Source organism: Bemisia tabaci, mitochondrion (assembly GCF_918797505.1).
Source record: "Bemisia tabaci mitochondrion, complete genome".
In the NCBI taxonomy this organism is placed as follows: domain Eukaryota; kingdom Metazoa; phylum Arthropoda; class Insecta; order Hemiptera; family Aleyrodidae; genus Bemisia; species Bemisia tabaci.
In genome coordinates, this window is record NC_006279.1 from 1 (window position 1) to 15,322 (window position 15,322).

The window sequence follows — 15,322 nt, forward strand, 5'->3', positions numbered from 1 at the left end:
ATGAAAGTTTGAACTTTTTCAACAAATCATAAAGATATTGGTGTTTTATATTTTATTTTTGGCGTTTGGAGAGGATTAATTGGAACTTCTTTTAGTATAGTTATCCGTTCTGAACTTATGACTGGTGGATCTTTTTTATTAAATGATCATTTATATAATGTTGTTGTTACTTCTCATGCTTTCATTATAATTTTTTTTATAACTATACCTTTAGTTATTGGTGGCTTTGGTAATTGACTAGTTCCTTTAATAATTGGTGCTCCTGATATAGCTTTTCCTCGTATAAACAACTTAAGTTTCTGACTACTTGTTCCTTCATTAATTTTTATGTTAGTTAGAATGCTTGTTAGGGTGGGGGCTGGTACTGGTTGGACTGTGTACCCTCCTTTGTCTTTAAGATTAACACACGGGGGATTATCAGTTGATTTATTGATTTTTTCTTTACATATTGCAGGTATTTCATCTATTTTAGGTTCAGTAAACTTTATTGTTACTATCTTTAACATACGAGTTCTTGGTATAAATTTTGAATATGTGAGATTATTTGTTTGGTCAGTATTAATTACGGTGTTTCTATTATTAATTTCACTTCCCGTTCTTGCGGGAGCTATCACGATATTACTGATAGATCGAAATTTTAATAGATCTTTTTATGATCCTCTGGGGGGAGGGGACCCTATCTTATATCAGCACTTGTTCTGATTTTTTGGTCATCCAGAAGTTTATGTACTTATTTTACCAGGTTTTGGTATTATCTCTCATTTAATTAGAAGTGAGGCTGGAAAATTAGAAGTATTTGGTAGCCTGGGTATAATTTATGCCATGATAACTATTGGTATCTTGGGATTTATTGTTTGGGGACATCACATGTTTACTGTTGGAATAGATGTTGACACTCGGGCTTATTTTACTTCAGCTACTATAGTTATTGCTGTTCCGACGGGAATTAAAATCTTTAGGTGGCTTGCTACTCTAGGTGGAATAAAGTCTAATAAGTTTAGACCCCTAGTTCTCTGATTTACAGGATTTCTATTTTTATTTACTATGGGTGGATTAACTGGAATTATTCTTGGTAATTCTTCGGTAGATGTGTGTCTTCATGATACTTATTTTGTTGTTGCTCATTTTCATTATGTTTTATCTATAGGAATTATCTTTGCTATTATAGGCGGAGTAATTTATTGATTTCCTTTAATTTTAGGTCTAACTTTAAACAATTATAACCTGGTGTCTCAATTTTATATAATATTTGTGGGAGTAAACCTGACATTTTTTCCACAGCATTTTCTTGGTTTAAGTGGAATACCTCGTCGGTATTCTGACTACCCTGATTGTTATTTACTATGAAATAAAATTTCCTCTGGGGGGAGGGTCTTAAGTGTTATTTCTGTTATTTATTTTTTATTTATTATTTTAGAGTCTTTTCTTCTCTTACGGCCGGTTAGGTTTAAACTTGGTGTAAGCAGGCATTTAGAGTGGAAAATCAATAAGCCAGTTCTTAATCATAGTTTTAAAGAGGTGTGTTTAATTTTTTTTTTCTAATGTGGCAGAAAGTGCAGTAAATTTAAGATTTATAAAAAAGGCTTATAATTCTTCTTTAGAAATAAGAATGTGGGGTGGAGTTAGATTTCAAAATAGTGCTAGTTTTACAATAGAACAGATAACATTTTTTTACGATTTTTCGTTTTTAACTATTTTATTAATTTTAGTGTTTGTAGTATACATAATGAGCTATTTAGCTTGTGAATCTTTAATTAAATGCTATGATTTAGATAACCAAATTATGGAGTCTTTTTGGACAATTTTACCTTTGGTTATTCTTGTTTTCCTAGCGTTTCCCTCTATCCGAATTTTATATCTAATAGATGAAGTAAAAAATCCCATATTAACATGTAAAGTTTTAGGCCATCAATGGTTTTGAAGTTATGAATATAGAGATTTTAACAGTTTTGAATTTGATTCTTACATAGTTTTTAACTTAATACGGCTATTAGAGGTTGATAACTGCTTTGTTATTCCTCTTGGATTAAAAGTGCGGCTGTTAGTTTCGTCTGTAGATGTTCTTCATTCTTGGACGGTTCCTGCATTTGGGGTAAAGGTTGATTCTGTTCCTGGTCGGCTTAATCAGTTAAATTTTACAGCTAATCGGCTAGGTATTTATTTTGGTCAATGCTCAGAAATTTGTGGAGTTAATCACAGATTTATACCCATCGTGGTGGAAGTTATCTTAAATCAAAGATTTTCTGTTTGGTTGGAAAATTCAAGATCATTAAAAAGCTTAAAGTAAGTGTTGATCTTTTAAATCAATTATGGTAATGTCGTCTATCTTTAATGGAAATTTAGTTAAGTTTTATTCCACAGATGGGGCCGTTATATTGATTTTATTTAATACTTATGTTTTGGTTAAGATGATTTTCTATTTCAGTTAGACTTTTTTACTGATTTAATCCAAGGGTTTTAATAATACACAATTCTTCTTCTTTTTTTTTTTTTTTTTTTTACTATGGTATCAATGATTTATTTACTACTAACATAAATACTACAGTTATTTTGGTTAACTCAAAATTTTTTTATTTCTATGATTTTTAGCCTTTTCGAGATTTATGATCCACACACTTTTTTTTTTAATCTAAGTTTTAACTGATTTCCTATTCTCTTGATTTTATTGTTTAGTATGTCTGATTTTTGGTGTTTAATTCCTTCTGTTGTTTATTTATACACTTCTTTCTTAGGATTTTTAACTAAGGAGTTTGTTAATTTTTATCTTTATAACAAAATAATTATTAGGGTATTTTTATTTATTTCCTTATTTTTGTTTTTATTATTTACTAATATCTTAGGATTAATTCCTTACGTTTTTTCTTGTTCATCACATTTTGTGTTTTCTATTAGATTTGGATTTCCTTTCTGAATCTCTTTTATCTTCTTGGGTTGGTTTAATTTTAATAGAAAGTCTTTTTCTCACTTAGTCCCCCTGGGTACTCCATTAATCTTAATTTCTTTTATGGTTGTAATTGAGACTATTAGAGCTCTGATTCGGCCTTGGTCTCTAAGAATTCGACTAATATCTAACATGATTTCTGGCCATTTATTAATAATTCTTTTAGGAAATTGTGGATTTTATATATTTTTAATTCAGATAGTTCTATTTCTTTTTGAATTTTTTGTCTGTTTTATCCAAGCCTTTGTATTTTCTGTCCTACTAACCCTTTATTCTAGTGAAATTTAATTTATGTCTTAAGCCACTAAATTTTATTTTATTTAGTCCAAAACCTTAGTAAAATTATCTACTATAATATAGTTAGAAGCTATATTTCAGAAGGTTTAATGGTTAAAATTATTAAATTTTTTTTATTTCTATACTGAAAAGATAGTGTTTTTATTAAACTAAATAATTGTTTTAAAATTTTTATAATTATCTTAATAGCTTCAGTATTACGCTCTACAATTTAAGCTATTAAAACAAATCAAAATGATTATTAAAATAAATATGAGTAGAGTTGTAGCCTTTAAGTTTATTTTACCAATCTTAAATATTAACTTTGTTGCTAAATAAATAAATTTAATTAGGGTTTTTACTTGGTTAGTTATAGCTCCCTTTTCATTCGTTTTTAGTATAACAACTCCTTGATTTATAAAGTTTATTTTGGTTATTAAGTTTAAATTTTTTATAAATCATATATATCTTATTATTTGTTTTACGCTTGTGTTGGGTTTATTAATTTTAAATCTTTTATCAACTTTTATTATTTTTATTATGGTTAAAATTATGACTGGGGCAATTAATTTTTCTGTAATAGATAAGTACACAATGTTTATATTTAATTCTATTAACCATGATAATTTATTGCCTAAAAGTATAGATGGGATTAGAAGTAAAACTTTTCTTATTTTTTGGTTATATGTTTCTTTCTTTATCTTTATATTTAAAGATATTTTGTTCAAATTAATAATTATCATCATTTTTAACGAGTAACTTGAAGTTACTATTATTAATGTAATAAAAATTAAAGTTAGAGGTCTATTAATTGATCTAATTATCATCATCTCCATAATGATTTCTTTTGAGTAAAATCTAGATACAAAGGGGAGAGCACATAAAATTATCCTTGCTACATTGAAAGAAATATTTGTTACCATTATATATGATCTAGTTGAAGATAGTTTTCGTAGATCTTGTGTATTACTTACATAAATAAAAGTACTTCTACATAGAAAAATTAGAGCTTTAAAAGTTGCATGTACAATTATATGAAAAAAAGCCAATGAATATAGGTTTGCTGAAATAGAAATAAATATAATTCTGATTTGACTTAGAGTAGATAGGGCTACAAGCTTTTTTATATCTATTTCTATTAACGAATTTAGGCTAGCTATTATTAATGTTATTATGGCTACTGTTAAAATAATGGGATTTATCCCTGTCCTAAGTATGGATGATTTAAATCGAATTGTTAGGTATACCCCTGCTGTAACTAGTGTTGAAGAATGAACAAGGGCTGAAACTGGGGTGGGGGCTGCTATGGCTTCTGTCAATCAGGATGAAAATGGCATTTGAGCTCTTTTAGAAAATGTACTGATTGATAGAAATCTGATTCATACTATTCTATGATTTAAGTATTCTGTTGATAAAAATATTCATGAAGCTGAATCTATTAGGATTATTATTGTTAACAATAAAGTAATATCTCCAACTCGATTTATTATCATAGTATAAAAACTTCTTATCACTGATTTCTTATTTTGGTAGTATATAATTAAGACAAAAGAGGTTATTCCCAGTCCTTCTCATCTTATAACTAATGATATCATATTTGGTCTTAGAATTATTATTAACATAGAAATTATAAATGTAACTAAGATTTTTGCAAATATTTTTTTTTTTTTTTCAATATAAAACCTTGAATATATTAAAATTCTAGTTGTTACTATTATTACTGTGAGAACAAATGCTGAGGATCTTTCATCTAGTAAAAAGAATATGCTTACTTCTCTTCTTTTTATTGATATTATTTTTCACTCAATTATAATGGTTAAGCTTTTTCTAAAAATCATTATATTGACGGGAACTAATATAATGGAAGCTAAAATTATAAATAAAGTATAGTTTTTGATAATCTAAAAACCTATAATTAAAGTTATCTTTAATTTCACATATTAATGTTTTTATAAACTACTTAGATTTAGATAATTAATAAGTCTGGGTTAATTGAAATTATGATTATGGGAATAATCAATATAGAAGTAGTATTTATATTTTTTGAATTGAAAATTTTAACTGTGTTAGTTGATTTTTTTAATATCCCATGGGTAATAATATAAAATATAAAAATCCTATATAATGATCTTGAAAACATGATCGTTGTTATAGTGACAACAACTGTTGATCTTGTTCCAGATCAGTTTATAATTGATTTAAGTGAGAAAAGTTCACCTATAAAATTGATCGAGGGGGGTATTGGGGAATTTCTTATACACATAAAAAATCATATCATTATTGCTGATGGATTTATTGAAAATATCCTCTTATTAATAATGATTCTTCGAGACTTAGAATTTTTATATATAATATTTGCTATATAAAATAATCCTGCTGAACATGTCCCATGTCCAATTATAATATATATACCTCCTAATATACTTTTCGACTTGTCTAATGTAATTGTTGCAAACACTAATGTTATGTGAACCACTGATGAGTAAGCAATTATTGTTTTCAAGTCGGTTTGTATAAAGCAAATTATTCTTAAATAAAGAGCTGTTCATAGACTAAATGATAAAATAATTCATTCTAATTTGTTGTTTATTTCTGAATTGGTAGAGGTTATTCGGATCAATCCATATGATCCTAGTTTAAGAAGGATCGATGCTAAAATTATTGATCCCTGAACTGGTGATTCTACGTGAACTTTGGGTAGTCATATATGTAAAAACATTGTGGGTATTTTTATTATAAAAACCAGTATTAATCTTAGATATTCTCATTTATTCATCTCTATATATTGGATATTTCATAATCTTAAGTTGGTTCTATTATTTATCATAGTAGTGATAAAAGGTAGTGAAGTTATAACTGTTATTATAACTATGAATAAAGCAGCTTCAACTCGTTCTGGCTGGTAACCTCATGTTATAATAATCATGAGTACAACAATTATAGATATTTCAAATATTAAGTAGAATATCATTAAATTTCATCTGTAAAAGGTTATTATCAATAGAATTAACATTATAAATACTGATTTATTGTAAATTTTGGGTTGGTTAATTTTACTAAAAATTAAAACAAAACCAATTCAGAGCGATAAATTAAAAGTTCAAAATGATAGTTCATCTCCTCATATAAAATAACTGATTTTACTTACTTCCTGTTTTTGTATATTTAAATTGAATATTAGTATAACAAGTGAGTAGTTGATAATTAATTGCTTTGTTTTTGGTACCATAATCATTATCATAATAACTATAAAAAATTTTATAATTTTAACACTGTTGAAGATTTTAAAAAATCGTTTCCATGAGTTCGAATTATTCTAACCAAAATAGATAGTCCAAGTACTCTTTCTGTAATTAATAGAATTATAAAGTATAAAACATTGTGATTCTCTAAAGTTATCCTTTTAACAAAAATTATTATCAGAATGATTACTATGATAGAAATATATTCAATAATAATTAATCTATTAATAATGTGTATCTTGGAAATTAGGTAAACTATTACTATTAATATAATAGGTGTAATTATTTCTTCTATTATCATAATTTTAATAGTTTATCAAAAATATTGATTTTGTAATTCAATGAGATCTGGCTAGATTTAAAGTATCAGTAAAAATATAATTATTTCTAATTTCCAAGATTAGTATTTTATTTTTAAATTATTTACTGATTGAAAGCACTGACTTTTTTGATTTTATTTATAATGTTTGATCCATTAATTTTAATTTTGTTTTTCATGGTTTGTCTCGGTTTCTCTAGAATTTTTCTTGTATTTATTATAAATTGCTATTATTATAGATTTATGTTATTTATACTGTTTATAAGAGGTATTGTAGTTCTTTTAGGTTATATGTGTGGTGTAATTGTTATCGAAAAAGTTAGTAGAGTATATAAATTTTATGTAAGCTTTCTTTGGATTTTAATTTTGGCTAGTTTATTTAGGCAAATTGTTAAACCTGATTTTATTTACTTTTCTATTTTTTCTTCAACTTTTAAAATTAATTATTATGAATTTTACTTTCTTTTTAAATTTATGGCATTCCCCTTTAGTGTATTTTCATTTTTTATTATCTTTTATCTTTTACTTTTTTTAGTAATTATTTATGATATTGTTAAAAAATGTAGGGGGCCTTTACGAATAAAAATTTAAATGTATAACTATAAGCTTTTTCGTAAGTCTAAATTAAGTCAAATTAATAATTTTGTTGTAGATCTTGGTTCACCTTCTAATATCTCTTACTTTTGAAATTTTGGGTCTTTGTTGGGTCTTTCTATGTTAATTCAGTTTGTGACAGGATTATTTTTAACCTTTCATTATGCAGCTAATGTAAGGGTTGCTTTTGATAGAGTAATCCATATTATACGGGATGTTAATAGTGGGTGATTTATTCGTTATAGTCACATCAATGGAGCTTCTTTTTTTTTTATTTTTGTGTATATTCATATTGGACGTGGAATTTTTTACTTTTCTTTTAAGAAGTCAATAGTTTGATTAAGAGGAATTTTTATTTTATTATTTTTAATAATGGTTGCTTTTATAGGGTACATTTTACCTTGGGGTCAGATATCTTTTTGGGGAGCTACAGTTATCACTAACTTAATTTCATCTATTCCTAGATTGGGGGAAACTATTGTCTATTGAATCTGGGGTGGGTTTTCTGTTAGAAATTCCACCCTTAATCGGTTTTTTTCATTTCATTTTGTTTTTCCATTTTTAATTATATTTTTAATTTTAATACATTTGATTTTTCTTCACACCCATGGATCTAATAATCCTCTAGGCGTAGTCGGATCTTATGATAAAATCTGGTTTTATCCTTACTTTGTAGTTAAGGATTGTCTTGGATTTTTTTTTTTTTTAATTCTATACCTATTTTTGATTTGTTTTTTTCCCTTAATTTTAGTTGATTCAGAAAATTTTATTATAGCTAACTCACTTGTTACCCCTCTCCACATTCAACCTGAGTGATATTATTTATTTTCTTATGCGATTCTGCGGTCTATCCCCAACAAGCTGGGTGGGGTTGTGGCTTTATTTATATCAATTCTTATACTTTCAGTGTTTATGATCTGTAAAAGAAAATTCAATAGATTAACTTACTATCCAATTATTGATCTTGTTTACTATCTTTTTGTGGTTTCAGTCATTCTACTTATGTGGATTGGTGCTAATCAAGTTGAATATCCTTTTTATTTTCTAGGTCAGGCATTGTCTCTCTTTTTTTTTTTTTTTTTTTATATTTATATTTATATAGTAAGTTTTTGAGATTTATTACTTGATTAAAGATCAATAGTTTTAATGTTTTGAAAGCATTAGCTAGACTGGTGAGTCTTTGATCTTGTTTTAAATTTTTTAGTCTACAAAATTTTTATGGGGAACGAAATAGATAACATTATTGCTGTTATGGGTAAAATTTGAATTCAGTTAAACTTTATAAGTTTATCATAACGGAAACGTGGTAATGTCGTTCGGGTTCAGATAAATACAAAAGAAATAACTAAATAAACTACATAAAATCTTGGATTAACGGGTGTTAGATTTGTAAATATACAAGTAGTTAATAATCTTATAATTAAAATACTGCAATATTCTGAAAGAAACAATATTATAAATCTAGTTCTTCTGTATTCAATATTAAATCCTGAAATTAACTCTGATTCTCCTTCTGAAAAATCAAATGGTGTTCGGTTAGTTTCGGCCAGAATTGTAATTAGTCAAATTAACACTAAAGGAAATAAAAGTATTGTAATTTGAATATATTTTTGAACTTTTCTTATGTTAATAAAGTTTATTTGTTCTGTAATAATAATTACAGTAATTAAAATTATAATTAAGTTAATTTCATATGAAATTAGTTGAGAAATGGTTCGAATTATTCCGATAAAAGCATAGTTCGAATTCGATGATCATCTTATTATTATAATTGTTACTACATTAAATGCTGCGCATCTTAATATTATCAACACAGCTATTTTTATAAAGCTAAATGAGTATTTAAATGGAAAAATAATTCATGTTAATAAAGAACAAATAATATTAAGTGCTGGGGCTATTAGATATAAAGTAAAATTTGATGAGTAATTTATATTAAATTCTTTAGTAATTAATTTTATTGCATCTGCAATAGGTTGGATAATTCCCATTATCAAAATTTTATTTGGACCTTTACGTAATTGTGAATAACCAATTATTTTCCGTTCCATTAAAGTAAAAAAAGCAACTGAAATTATTACTATAATTATTAAAAATAAAAAATTAAGTGTAGCCAAAAACATTACTAAATGTAGTGTTAAGAAATCTACTTGGTTAAGTTCTAAACTTAATACATTGTATATGTTAATATAGTTTCTTATATAAAAATTTTACTTTTCTAGATCCTTTCGTACTGTAGCTTAGAATTAAATTATCAAAGATATAAACTGACCTGGCTTACGCCGGTCTGAACTCAGATCATGTAAGAGTTAATTGGGCGAACAGACCAATTCCTATAAATTTTTCTTTATAGATTATTCTTAATCCAACATCGAGGTCGCAATATATTTTGTAAATGAGAACTTTTCAAAAATTTTGCGCTGTTATCCCTTAGGTAACTTGTTTTATTTCATATTTGGATAATTTAACTTGATTAATATCATTTTACTTATATTTAAAGATTTATTTATTTAAAAATCTCCCCAATTTAGCAAATAGATCAAGTAAAGCTAGACTTATTTGTTAAGTTCTAAAGGGTCTTCTTGTCTTTTGATTTAATTTAAGATTTTTCACTTAAATATTAATTTATACTATTTTATTTTAAAAAGTTTATTTCACATTATTTCTTTCATTCAAGCTTTCAATTATAAAGCAATTTATTACGCTACCTTAGTACAGTTAATTTACTGCAGCTATTTAAAATTTAATCACTGAGCAGAATCTATCTAAAATCTTTTTCTTTAAACTATGTTTTTGATAAACAGATGGAAACTGGTTAATTGCCTAATTATTAATCTAAATTTGAATTGTATATTAATTTAATCATTTTATTCTACTTGATTATGTTTGGTTTCAATTAAATATTATAATAATTTTGTTTAAAATTTAAAGTTATGTTTCTAAATTTTTATATGTTTTTATATTAAAGATTATCAATTTTATTTAGATAATATGTAGTATTTTAATTTATCTTACTTTAATACTTAACTTTTAAAGCCTTTAATTGTTTAAACTTTTAATTTAGATATTTATTCAGATAAAACAATATTTAATTAAACTAATTTATTTAATAACTAGATATTTAAAACTTGGTTTCATCTGAAATCTAAAAATTTATTTATCAAACCTTTTAAATGGTAGTAATATTAAATTTTTATATATTAGTAAATTTCGAGATATTAGATTCTTCTTAATTTTTAATTAACCCTGATACAAAAGGTATGAGATTATCATCTCCACTTATATTTTAATTATATATTTCTTCTAGTCTTTATTTAGTTAAATTTTTTAAAAATTTAAACCTTAGTTAATTCTTAATTTTAGTTTAATTAATAAACATTTTTTCAAATTTTTAATATTAAAGACAAAGATAATCTAATCATTCTATCAGTGTAATTGATATACTTTTACTTAGTTATTTGTCTTTATTATAAAGACTAGATTTATAATCTAATTTTAATCTGACAAATTAATATTATTGTGTTATTTTAACTAAATCTTTAATCTATGAACTTACTAAAATTAATTAATCTATTTAACTTCAAAGGTTACTGTTTTAAACTCAAGTTAAATTAATCTAATATTACTTTCCAGTAATTTTACTTTGTTACGACTTGTCTTAATTTATATAAGAATGACGGGCGATTTGTACATAGCCTATAACAAATTCAAATAAACAACCTGGTTAAATTTACTTCTAAATCCCTTTCAAGCTTTTATTATCTAGTTTATCATTAAATTAATTTAAATGTAATCCACTTCATTTTCTAATAATTATGTGTTGACTTGATTTTCTGAGTTTAAACAAATTTTAAATAACTACTTTTTAATTTATATTTAACAGCGATATATAAATATATATATTTAAAATTTAACAGATTGTGGATTGTCAATTATAGGGCAGATTCCTCTAGTTAGGTTAAGCTACCGCCAAATTTTTTAAGTTTGAAGACTATCTTTTACTACCTTAATTATCATCTTTTCTAAATAGTAGGGTATCTAATCCTAGTTTTTTACAGAAATCTAAATCTTTATTATTAAGAGCTTTTGAAATTTTAAAAATTTCACTTACTTAAAATTTATCTTTAAATATCTTCTTTAACTTATATAATTTATTTAGACGTGTAAGTTAGTTGACTTTAGGTTTAACCGCAACTGCTGGCACCTAATTAGTTGGTATTTAAATAAATTCTTTTATTAGATTACACTAGTTTCAAAATTTTAGATGTTAAATTTTTATAATATAATATTTTTAAATTTTAATTTCATATACATCTAATATAGTTACTAACTTTTAAACTAAAATAAAATTTATATTAAAAACTTATATATTTTTAACGAGTGGTTATTATTTATTTATCTATTTCAAGTAAACTGATCAAATTTATATCATCAATATTAGGAAAAGTTATTTATATGTTCAATAAAACTAATTTTCTTATTACATATCTTATATATAAAATTATTTAAAATAATGATCTTTCCTTTTAGTTAGAAAAAATTTCATTTCTATTATTAACAATAATATACCTCTTTTTTGGTTTTAACTAATTTTGTACGAAGACTAGAAAGTTCTTAATTATTAAGCCGAAATTAATTGTAAATTTTACTTCTGTACAACTATAAGATAAAAACAGTGTAGTTTTTTTTATAATTGCAACTTATATGTTTTGTTAAACTCTTATCCTAGTTTTATCTTATATTATTCATTCAAATAATCCCACTCATCATTCATAAAAAAACCCTAATACAATAAATAAAACAAGTATGTAAATTATTAAAAATATACTTATCATATTGAACAACTTAAAACAGAACACGAATGGTAAAATCAATATCAATTCTACATCAAAAATCAAAAAAACAATTGAAATAAAATAAAAATGCAGGGAAAATGGAAGTCGCAAAGATGCTATTAAGTCTATACCACACTCAAATGTAGAAAATTTTTCTCGTCTATTAATAGCTTTTTTGTTAATTAATATGTATAAAATATTAATTATAAATACAACTATGCAAGAAATTATCACATATATTGTTCCTTTAATCATTTATCTTATTTAATTTATAATCCTTTTAATTGGAAGTCAAAAATACTGTATATACTAATAAGATTAAGCTGTAGTTTTACTTTTATTTGCCACAGATATAAAATTATATTCCTCATCAGTAAATTGATAAATAAAGAAAGAGTCAAACAATGTCAACGAAATGTCAATATCAAATAGAATATTCAAATCCATATAAATTTACTAGTCTAAAGGTTTTTATAGATAGTTGATTTAATATTGTAATCAGAAAGATTAACCCAATTATTACATGTAACCCGTGAAATCCAGTTAAAATGAAGAAAGAGTTTCCAAATACACTGTCATTGAATCTAAAATTTGAATTTAAATATTCATACCCCTGGATTATTAAAAAATATGTGCCTAATAAGATAGATATTAATAGACTAGTTTTTGAATTTTTAAAATTATTTATTGTTAAATCATAATGTGCTCAAGTGATTAAAAATCCTGACATTAGTAAAATTAAAGTATTTAGTAGAGGGATATCTATAAATCTTATTTGAATAATCAGATAAGGAGGTCAGATTGAACCTGTTGTTATATCTGGTCTTAATCTGTAATAAAAATATATTCAGAAAAATGAGATAAATAACCAGATCTCTGAAACAATAAAAAAGATTATGCCAGAGCTAATTATATAATTAATCTTTACAGATCGTGATCCTTCATATAAAGATTCTCGGATAATATCTCGTCATCATTGAAACATAATTATAATAGTAGTAAAAAAAAAAAAAAAAAAAAAAAGAAGTGAGGGGCTAACTAAAATCAATTTAATTAAACTTATAATGGTGTTGGTAAGGTTAAAAGCAATTAAAATAGGTCAGGGACTATATTTTACTAAATGAAAAAAATGATTATCTATTATCATTTAAAAATTCAATTTTTAGATTTCAACTTTGTCATATTTATATATAAGAGGAGTATTTTTGATATACACCAGATTTAAAACATAGTGTCAGTTTAACTATTTTAATCTTAGAGATATCCTATAATATTTTAGTACCATTGTATTTTGGTTTACTTTGGTTAGCTCTAAATTTAATATCTTATTTTGTTTTAAAAAAAAGGCGTAATTTAATAATATTGTTATATTATAGGGCAACCCCTAGAGATGGTACTTTAATATAGTATAAGCACTGTCCTCCCTCCCCACAAAAGGAGGACAGTGATTATACAGTAAATATATATAAAAATGTATAGAAATAATTTATATAATTATTAATAATGAACATTATTAAATATATAATTTAGATTTAAATATTTACTAATGTTAGTATGTATTAGTAATAGGAGAGTAGAGATAGAATAATATATATATTAATCATTAGCAATAGGAGAGTAGAGATAGAATAATATATATATTAATCATTAGCAATAGGAGAGTAGAGATAGAATAATATATATATTAATCATTAGCAATAGGAGAGTAGAGATAGAATAATATATATATTAATCATTAGCAATAGGAGAGTAGAGATAGAATAATATATATAATAAAATAATTAGTAATATTTAAGTGCTGTACATGAGTTTAGAATGCCTGATAAAAGGGTTATTATGATATAATAGTTAATGTAGCTTTAAAGTTACTTCTAGAGATATGTAAGCTAACTAAAGCTATTGGATTCATATTTCAATCATAGATAATTAACAAGTCTCTTATCTATTGAAGTATATAAAGATTATACTAGTTTACTTGATTAGATGATTTAGGATCATGGGCTGGACTATAAATAATTGATTAATAATTTGATATCTGATGGAAGTATGTCTTGTACTGTTTGTGGGTTTATGTACGTCAGGTAAAGGATATAGAGTCAGTGAAGTAATAATAAGATATTATTTAGTTCAGTCAATCTTTTCTCTTATCATGCTTGTGTTTATTTTATTTTATATATTTAATTTATTTTATTTATGTAGATTTATTTTAATTCTGAGATTAATAGCTAAGATAGGGTTGTTTCCGCTTCATTTTTGATTTATTTTAATTTGTGGAAAACTTGATTGAATTAGATTCTTTACCTTGTCTACTTTAATAAAATTAATCCCATTAATCTTATTATACTATTTATTTTCTACTTCAAGATTTTCCTTTGTTTTAATTAGTTCATCATTTTTTGGTAGTCTACTGGGATTAAATAATAGAGTTATTCAAAAAACAATAGGCTTTAGTTCTATAATTACTGTTTGTTGATTTATTTATAGAATAAGAATTAGATTTAATTTATTTTTTTTTTATTTTATTAGTTATGTAATTATACTTTTTTGATTAGTAATTATTTTAAATAAGTACAGAATCTTTTATATTAATCAGTTCAAGTTTAATTCTATAAATTTAAGTATAAAGATCATAATTTTTATTTATGGATTAAGAATTTCTGGATTTCCGCCTTTCCTTGGATTTCTAGTTAAATGGTTGGTAATTAATTATTTCTGATTACTTGGTTTTAAGTTTTTAGTAAGACTGATGATTTTAGTTTCAGTTCTATCTGTTTATTTTTATTTACAAATATTTTTTTATATTATACTAATATTTAGTAGATACGTAAAATGATATACTAATAATTTTGGTAGATTTGGATTATTAAGATTTCTATTTTTAATATCTTATATTATTCTATTTATGCTTTATTAAAAATTTTAAGTTAAGTCAAACTAATAATTTTCAAAATTATAATTAAACCCATTAGTTTAAGTTTTAATAAAGAAGTATTAAACTTATAATTAAATTTACAATTTAACCCTTTTATCAGGCACTTTATTTTGTTTATCAAGATTAATTTCAATTCTAAAATTGCATTTTAGTGTTATTTATTTAACTATTAATAAAATAAAT

The 15,322-nt window shown here is 24.3% G+C and overlaps 13 protein-coding genes and 24 non-coding genes across 37 annotated transcripts, besides 3 other annotated features; 14 read left to right on the forward strand and 23 right to left on the reverse strand. All coding sequences in view use genetic code 5, as the record gives it.

Moving 5' to 3' along the window:
* COX1 (cytochrome c oxidase subunit I) lies at window positions 1-1,537 on the forward strand. Its single transcript has one exon. A coding segment is annotated over exon 1 (1,537 nt).
* On the forward strand, window positions 1,538-1,603 carry KEG09_t01. The gene has a single exon. It is a non-coding gene; the product is annotated as a tRNA-Leu (tRNA).
* Window positions 1,604-2,267, forward strand: COX2 (cytochrome c oxidase subunit II). Its single transcript has one exon. A coding segment is annotated over exon 1 (664 nt).
* Window positions 2,268-2,335, forward strand: KEG09_t02. The gene has a single exon. It is a non-coding gene; the product is annotated as a tRNA-Lys (tRNA).
* A 26-nt stretch (window positions 2,336-2,361) lies between these two features.
* On the forward strand, window positions 2,362-2,589 carry ATP8 (ATP synthase F0 subunit 8). The gene has a single exon. It carries the CDS (start codon window positions 2,362-2,364, stop codon window positions 2,587-2,589), a length of 228 nt encoding a protein of 75 aa, YP_086804.1.
* ATP6 (ATP synthase F0 subunit 6) lies at window positions 2,579-3,229 on the forward strand. Its single transcript has one exon. The coding sequence runs from the start codon at window positions 2,579-2,581 to the stop codon at window positions 3,227-3,229; it is 651 nt and encodes a 216-aa protein (YP_086805.1).
* Window positions 3,230-3,268: 39 nt separating this feature from the next.
* KEG09_t03 lies at window positions 3,269-3,326 on the reverse strand. Its single transcript has one exon. It is a non-coding gene; the product is annotated as a tRNA-Ser (tRNA).
* An 8-nt stretch (window positions 3,327-3,334) lies between these two features.
* On the reverse strand, window positions 3,335-3,397 carry KEG09_t04. The gene has a single exon. It is a non-coding gene; the product is annotated as a tRNA-Glu (tRNA).
* KEG09_t05 lies at window positions 3,397-3,464 on the reverse strand. The gene has a single exon. It is a non-coding gene; the product is annotated as a tRNA-Phe (tRNA).
* ND5 (NADH dehydrogenase subunit 5) lies at window positions 3,465-5,118 on the reverse strand. The gene has a single exon. A coding segment is annotated over exon 1 (1,654 nt).
* On the reverse strand, window positions 5,116-5,183 carry KEG09_t06. The gene has a single exon. It is a non-coding gene; the product is annotated as a tRNA-His (tRNA).
* On the reverse strand, window positions 5,184-6,760 carry ND4 (NADH dehydrogenase subunit 4). Its single transcript has one exon — window positions 5,184-6,479. The coding sequence runs from the start codon at window positions 6,477-6,479 to the stop codon at window positions 5,184-5,186; it is 1,296 nt and encodes a 431-aa protein (YP_086807.1).
* Window positions 6,476-6,760, reverse strand: ND4L (NADH dehydrogenase subunit 4L). The gene has a single exon. The coding sequence runs from the start codon at window positions 6,758-6,760 to the stop codon at window positions 6,476-6,478; it is 285 nt and encodes a 94-aa protein (YP_086808.1).
* A 1-nt stretch (window position 6,761) lies between these two features.
* Window positions 6,762-6,837, forward strand: KEG09_t07. The gene has a single exon. It is a non-coding gene; the product is annotated as a tRNA-Thr (tRNA).
* KEG09_t08 lies at window positions 6,826-6,888 on the reverse strand. The gene has a single exon. It is a non-coding gene; the product is annotated as a tRNA-Pro (tRNA).
* A 34-nt stretch (window positions 6,889-6,922) lies between these two features.
* Window positions 6,923-7,369, forward strand: ND6 (NADH dehydrogenase subunit 6). The gene has a single exon. It carries the CDS (start codon window positions 6,923-6,925, stop codon window positions 7,367-7,369), a length of 447 nt encoding a protein of 148 aa, YP_086809.1.
* CYTB (cytochrome b) lies at window positions 7,370-8,503 on the forward strand. The gene has a single exon. The coding sequence runs from the start codon at window positions 7,370-7,372 to the stop codon at window positions 8,501-8,503; it is 1,134 nt and encodes a 377-aa protein (YP_086810.1).
* KEG09_t09 lies at window positions 8,504-8,560 on the forward strand. The gene has a single exon. It is a non-coding gene; the product is annotated as a tRNA-Ser (tRNA).
* Window positions 8,561-8,577: 17 nt separating this feature from the next.
* Window positions 8,578-9,495, reverse strand: ND1 (NADH dehydrogenase subunit 1). The gene has a single exon. It carries the CDS (start codon window positions 9,493-9,495, stop codon window positions 8,578-8,580), a length of 918 nt encoding a protein of 305 aa, YP_086811.1.
* KEG09_t10 lies at window positions 9,496-9,566 on the reverse strand. The gene has a single exon. It is a non-coding gene; the product is annotated as a tRNA-Leu (tRNA).
* Window positions 9,567-9,575: 9 nt separating this feature from the next.
* KEG09_r02 lies at window positions 9,576-10,772 on the reverse strand. Its single transcript has one exon. It is a non-coding gene; the product is annotated as a l-rRNA (ribosomal RNA).
* On the reverse strand, window positions 10,773-10,836 carry KEG09_t11. Its single transcript has one exon. It is a non-coding gene; the product is annotated as a tRNA-Val (tRNA).
* Window positions 10,837-10,842: 6 nt separating this feature from the next.
* On the reverse strand, window positions 10,843-10,913 carry KEG09_t12. Its single transcript has one exon. It is a non-coding gene; the product is annotated as a tRNA-Asp (tRNA).
* A 5-nt stretch (window positions 10,914-10,918) lies between these two features.
* KEG09_t13 lies at window positions 10,919-10,987 on the reverse strand. The gene has a single exon. It is a non-coding gene; the product is annotated as a tRNA-Gln (tRNA).
* Window positions 10,986-11,727, reverse strand: KEG09_r01. Its single transcript has one exon. It is a non-coding gene; the product is annotated as a s-rRNA (ribosomal RNA).
* A 170-nt stretch (window positions 11,728-11,897) lies between these two features.
* On the reverse strand, window positions 11,898-11,962 carry KEG09_t14. Its single transcript has one exon. It is a non-coding gene; the product is annotated as a tRNA-Asn (tRNA).
* Window position 11,963: 1 nt separating this feature from the next.
* Window positions 11,964-12,031, reverse strand: KEG09_t15. Its single transcript has one exon. It is a non-coding gene; the product is annotated as a tRNA-Arg (tRNA).
* Window positions 12,032-12,034: 3 nt separating this feature from the next.
* On the reverse strand, window positions 12,035-12,099 carry KEG09_t16. The gene has a single exon. It is a non-coding gene; the product is annotated as a tRNA-Ala (tRNA).
* A 9-nt stretch (window positions 12,100-12,108) lies between these two features.
* Window positions 12,109-12,462, reverse strand: ND3 (NADH dehydrogenase subunit 3). Its single transcript has one exon. The coding sequence runs from the start codon at window positions 12,460-12,462 to the stop codon at window positions 12,109-12,111; it is 354 nt and encodes a 117-aa protein (YP_086812.1).
* Window position 12,463: 1 nt separating this feature from the next.
* Window positions 12,464-12,526, reverse strand: KEG09_t17. The gene has a single exon. It is a non-coding gene; the product is annotated as a tRNA-Gly (tRNA).
* Window positions 12,527-12,565: 39 nt separating this feature from the next.
* COX3 (cytochrome c oxidase subunit III) lies at window positions 12,566-13,354 on the reverse strand. The gene has a single exon. It carries the CDS (start codon window positions 13,352-13,354, stop codon window positions 12,566-12,568), a length of 789 nt encoding a protein of 262 aa, YP_086813.1.
* A 259-nt stretch (window positions 13,355-13,613) lies between these two features.
* Window positions 13,614-13,630: an inverted repeat (2 mismatches).
* Window positions 13,631-13,644: 14 nt separating this feature from the next.
* Window positions 13,645-13,661: an inverted repeat (2 mismatches).
* Window positions 13,662-13,765: 104 nt separating this feature from the next.
* Window positions 13,766-13,983: a direct repeat.
* A 33-nt stretch (window positions 13,984-14,016) lies between these two features.
* KEG09_t18 lies at window positions 14,017-14,084 on the forward strand. The gene has a single exon. It is a non-coding gene; the product is annotated as a tRNA-Ile (tRNA).
* KEG09_t19 lies at window positions 14,083-14,152 on the forward strand. The gene has a single exon. It is a non-coding gene; the product is annotated as a tRNA-Met (tRNA).
* Window positions 14,153-14,161: 9 nt separating this feature from the next.
* On the forward strand, window positions 14,162-15,121 carry ND2 (NADH dehydrogenase subunit 2). Its single transcript has one exon. The coding sequence runs from the start codon at window positions 14,162-14,164 to the stop codon at window positions 15,119-15,121; it is 960 nt and encodes a 319-aa protein (YP_086814.1).
* Window positions 15,121-15,187, forward strand: KEG09_t20. The gene has a single exon. It is a non-coding gene; the product is annotated as a tRNA-Trp (tRNA).
* On the reverse strand, window positions 15,186-15,249 carry KEG09_t21. Its single transcript has one exon. It is a non-coding gene; the product is annotated as a tRNA-Tyr (tRNA).
* A 3-nt stretch (window positions 15,250-15,252) lies between these two features.
* On the reverse strand, window positions 15,253-15,315 carry KEG09_t22. The gene has a single exon. It is a non-coding gene; the product is annotated as a tRNA-Cys (tRNA).
* Window positions 15,316-15,322: the final 7 nt, after the last annotated feature.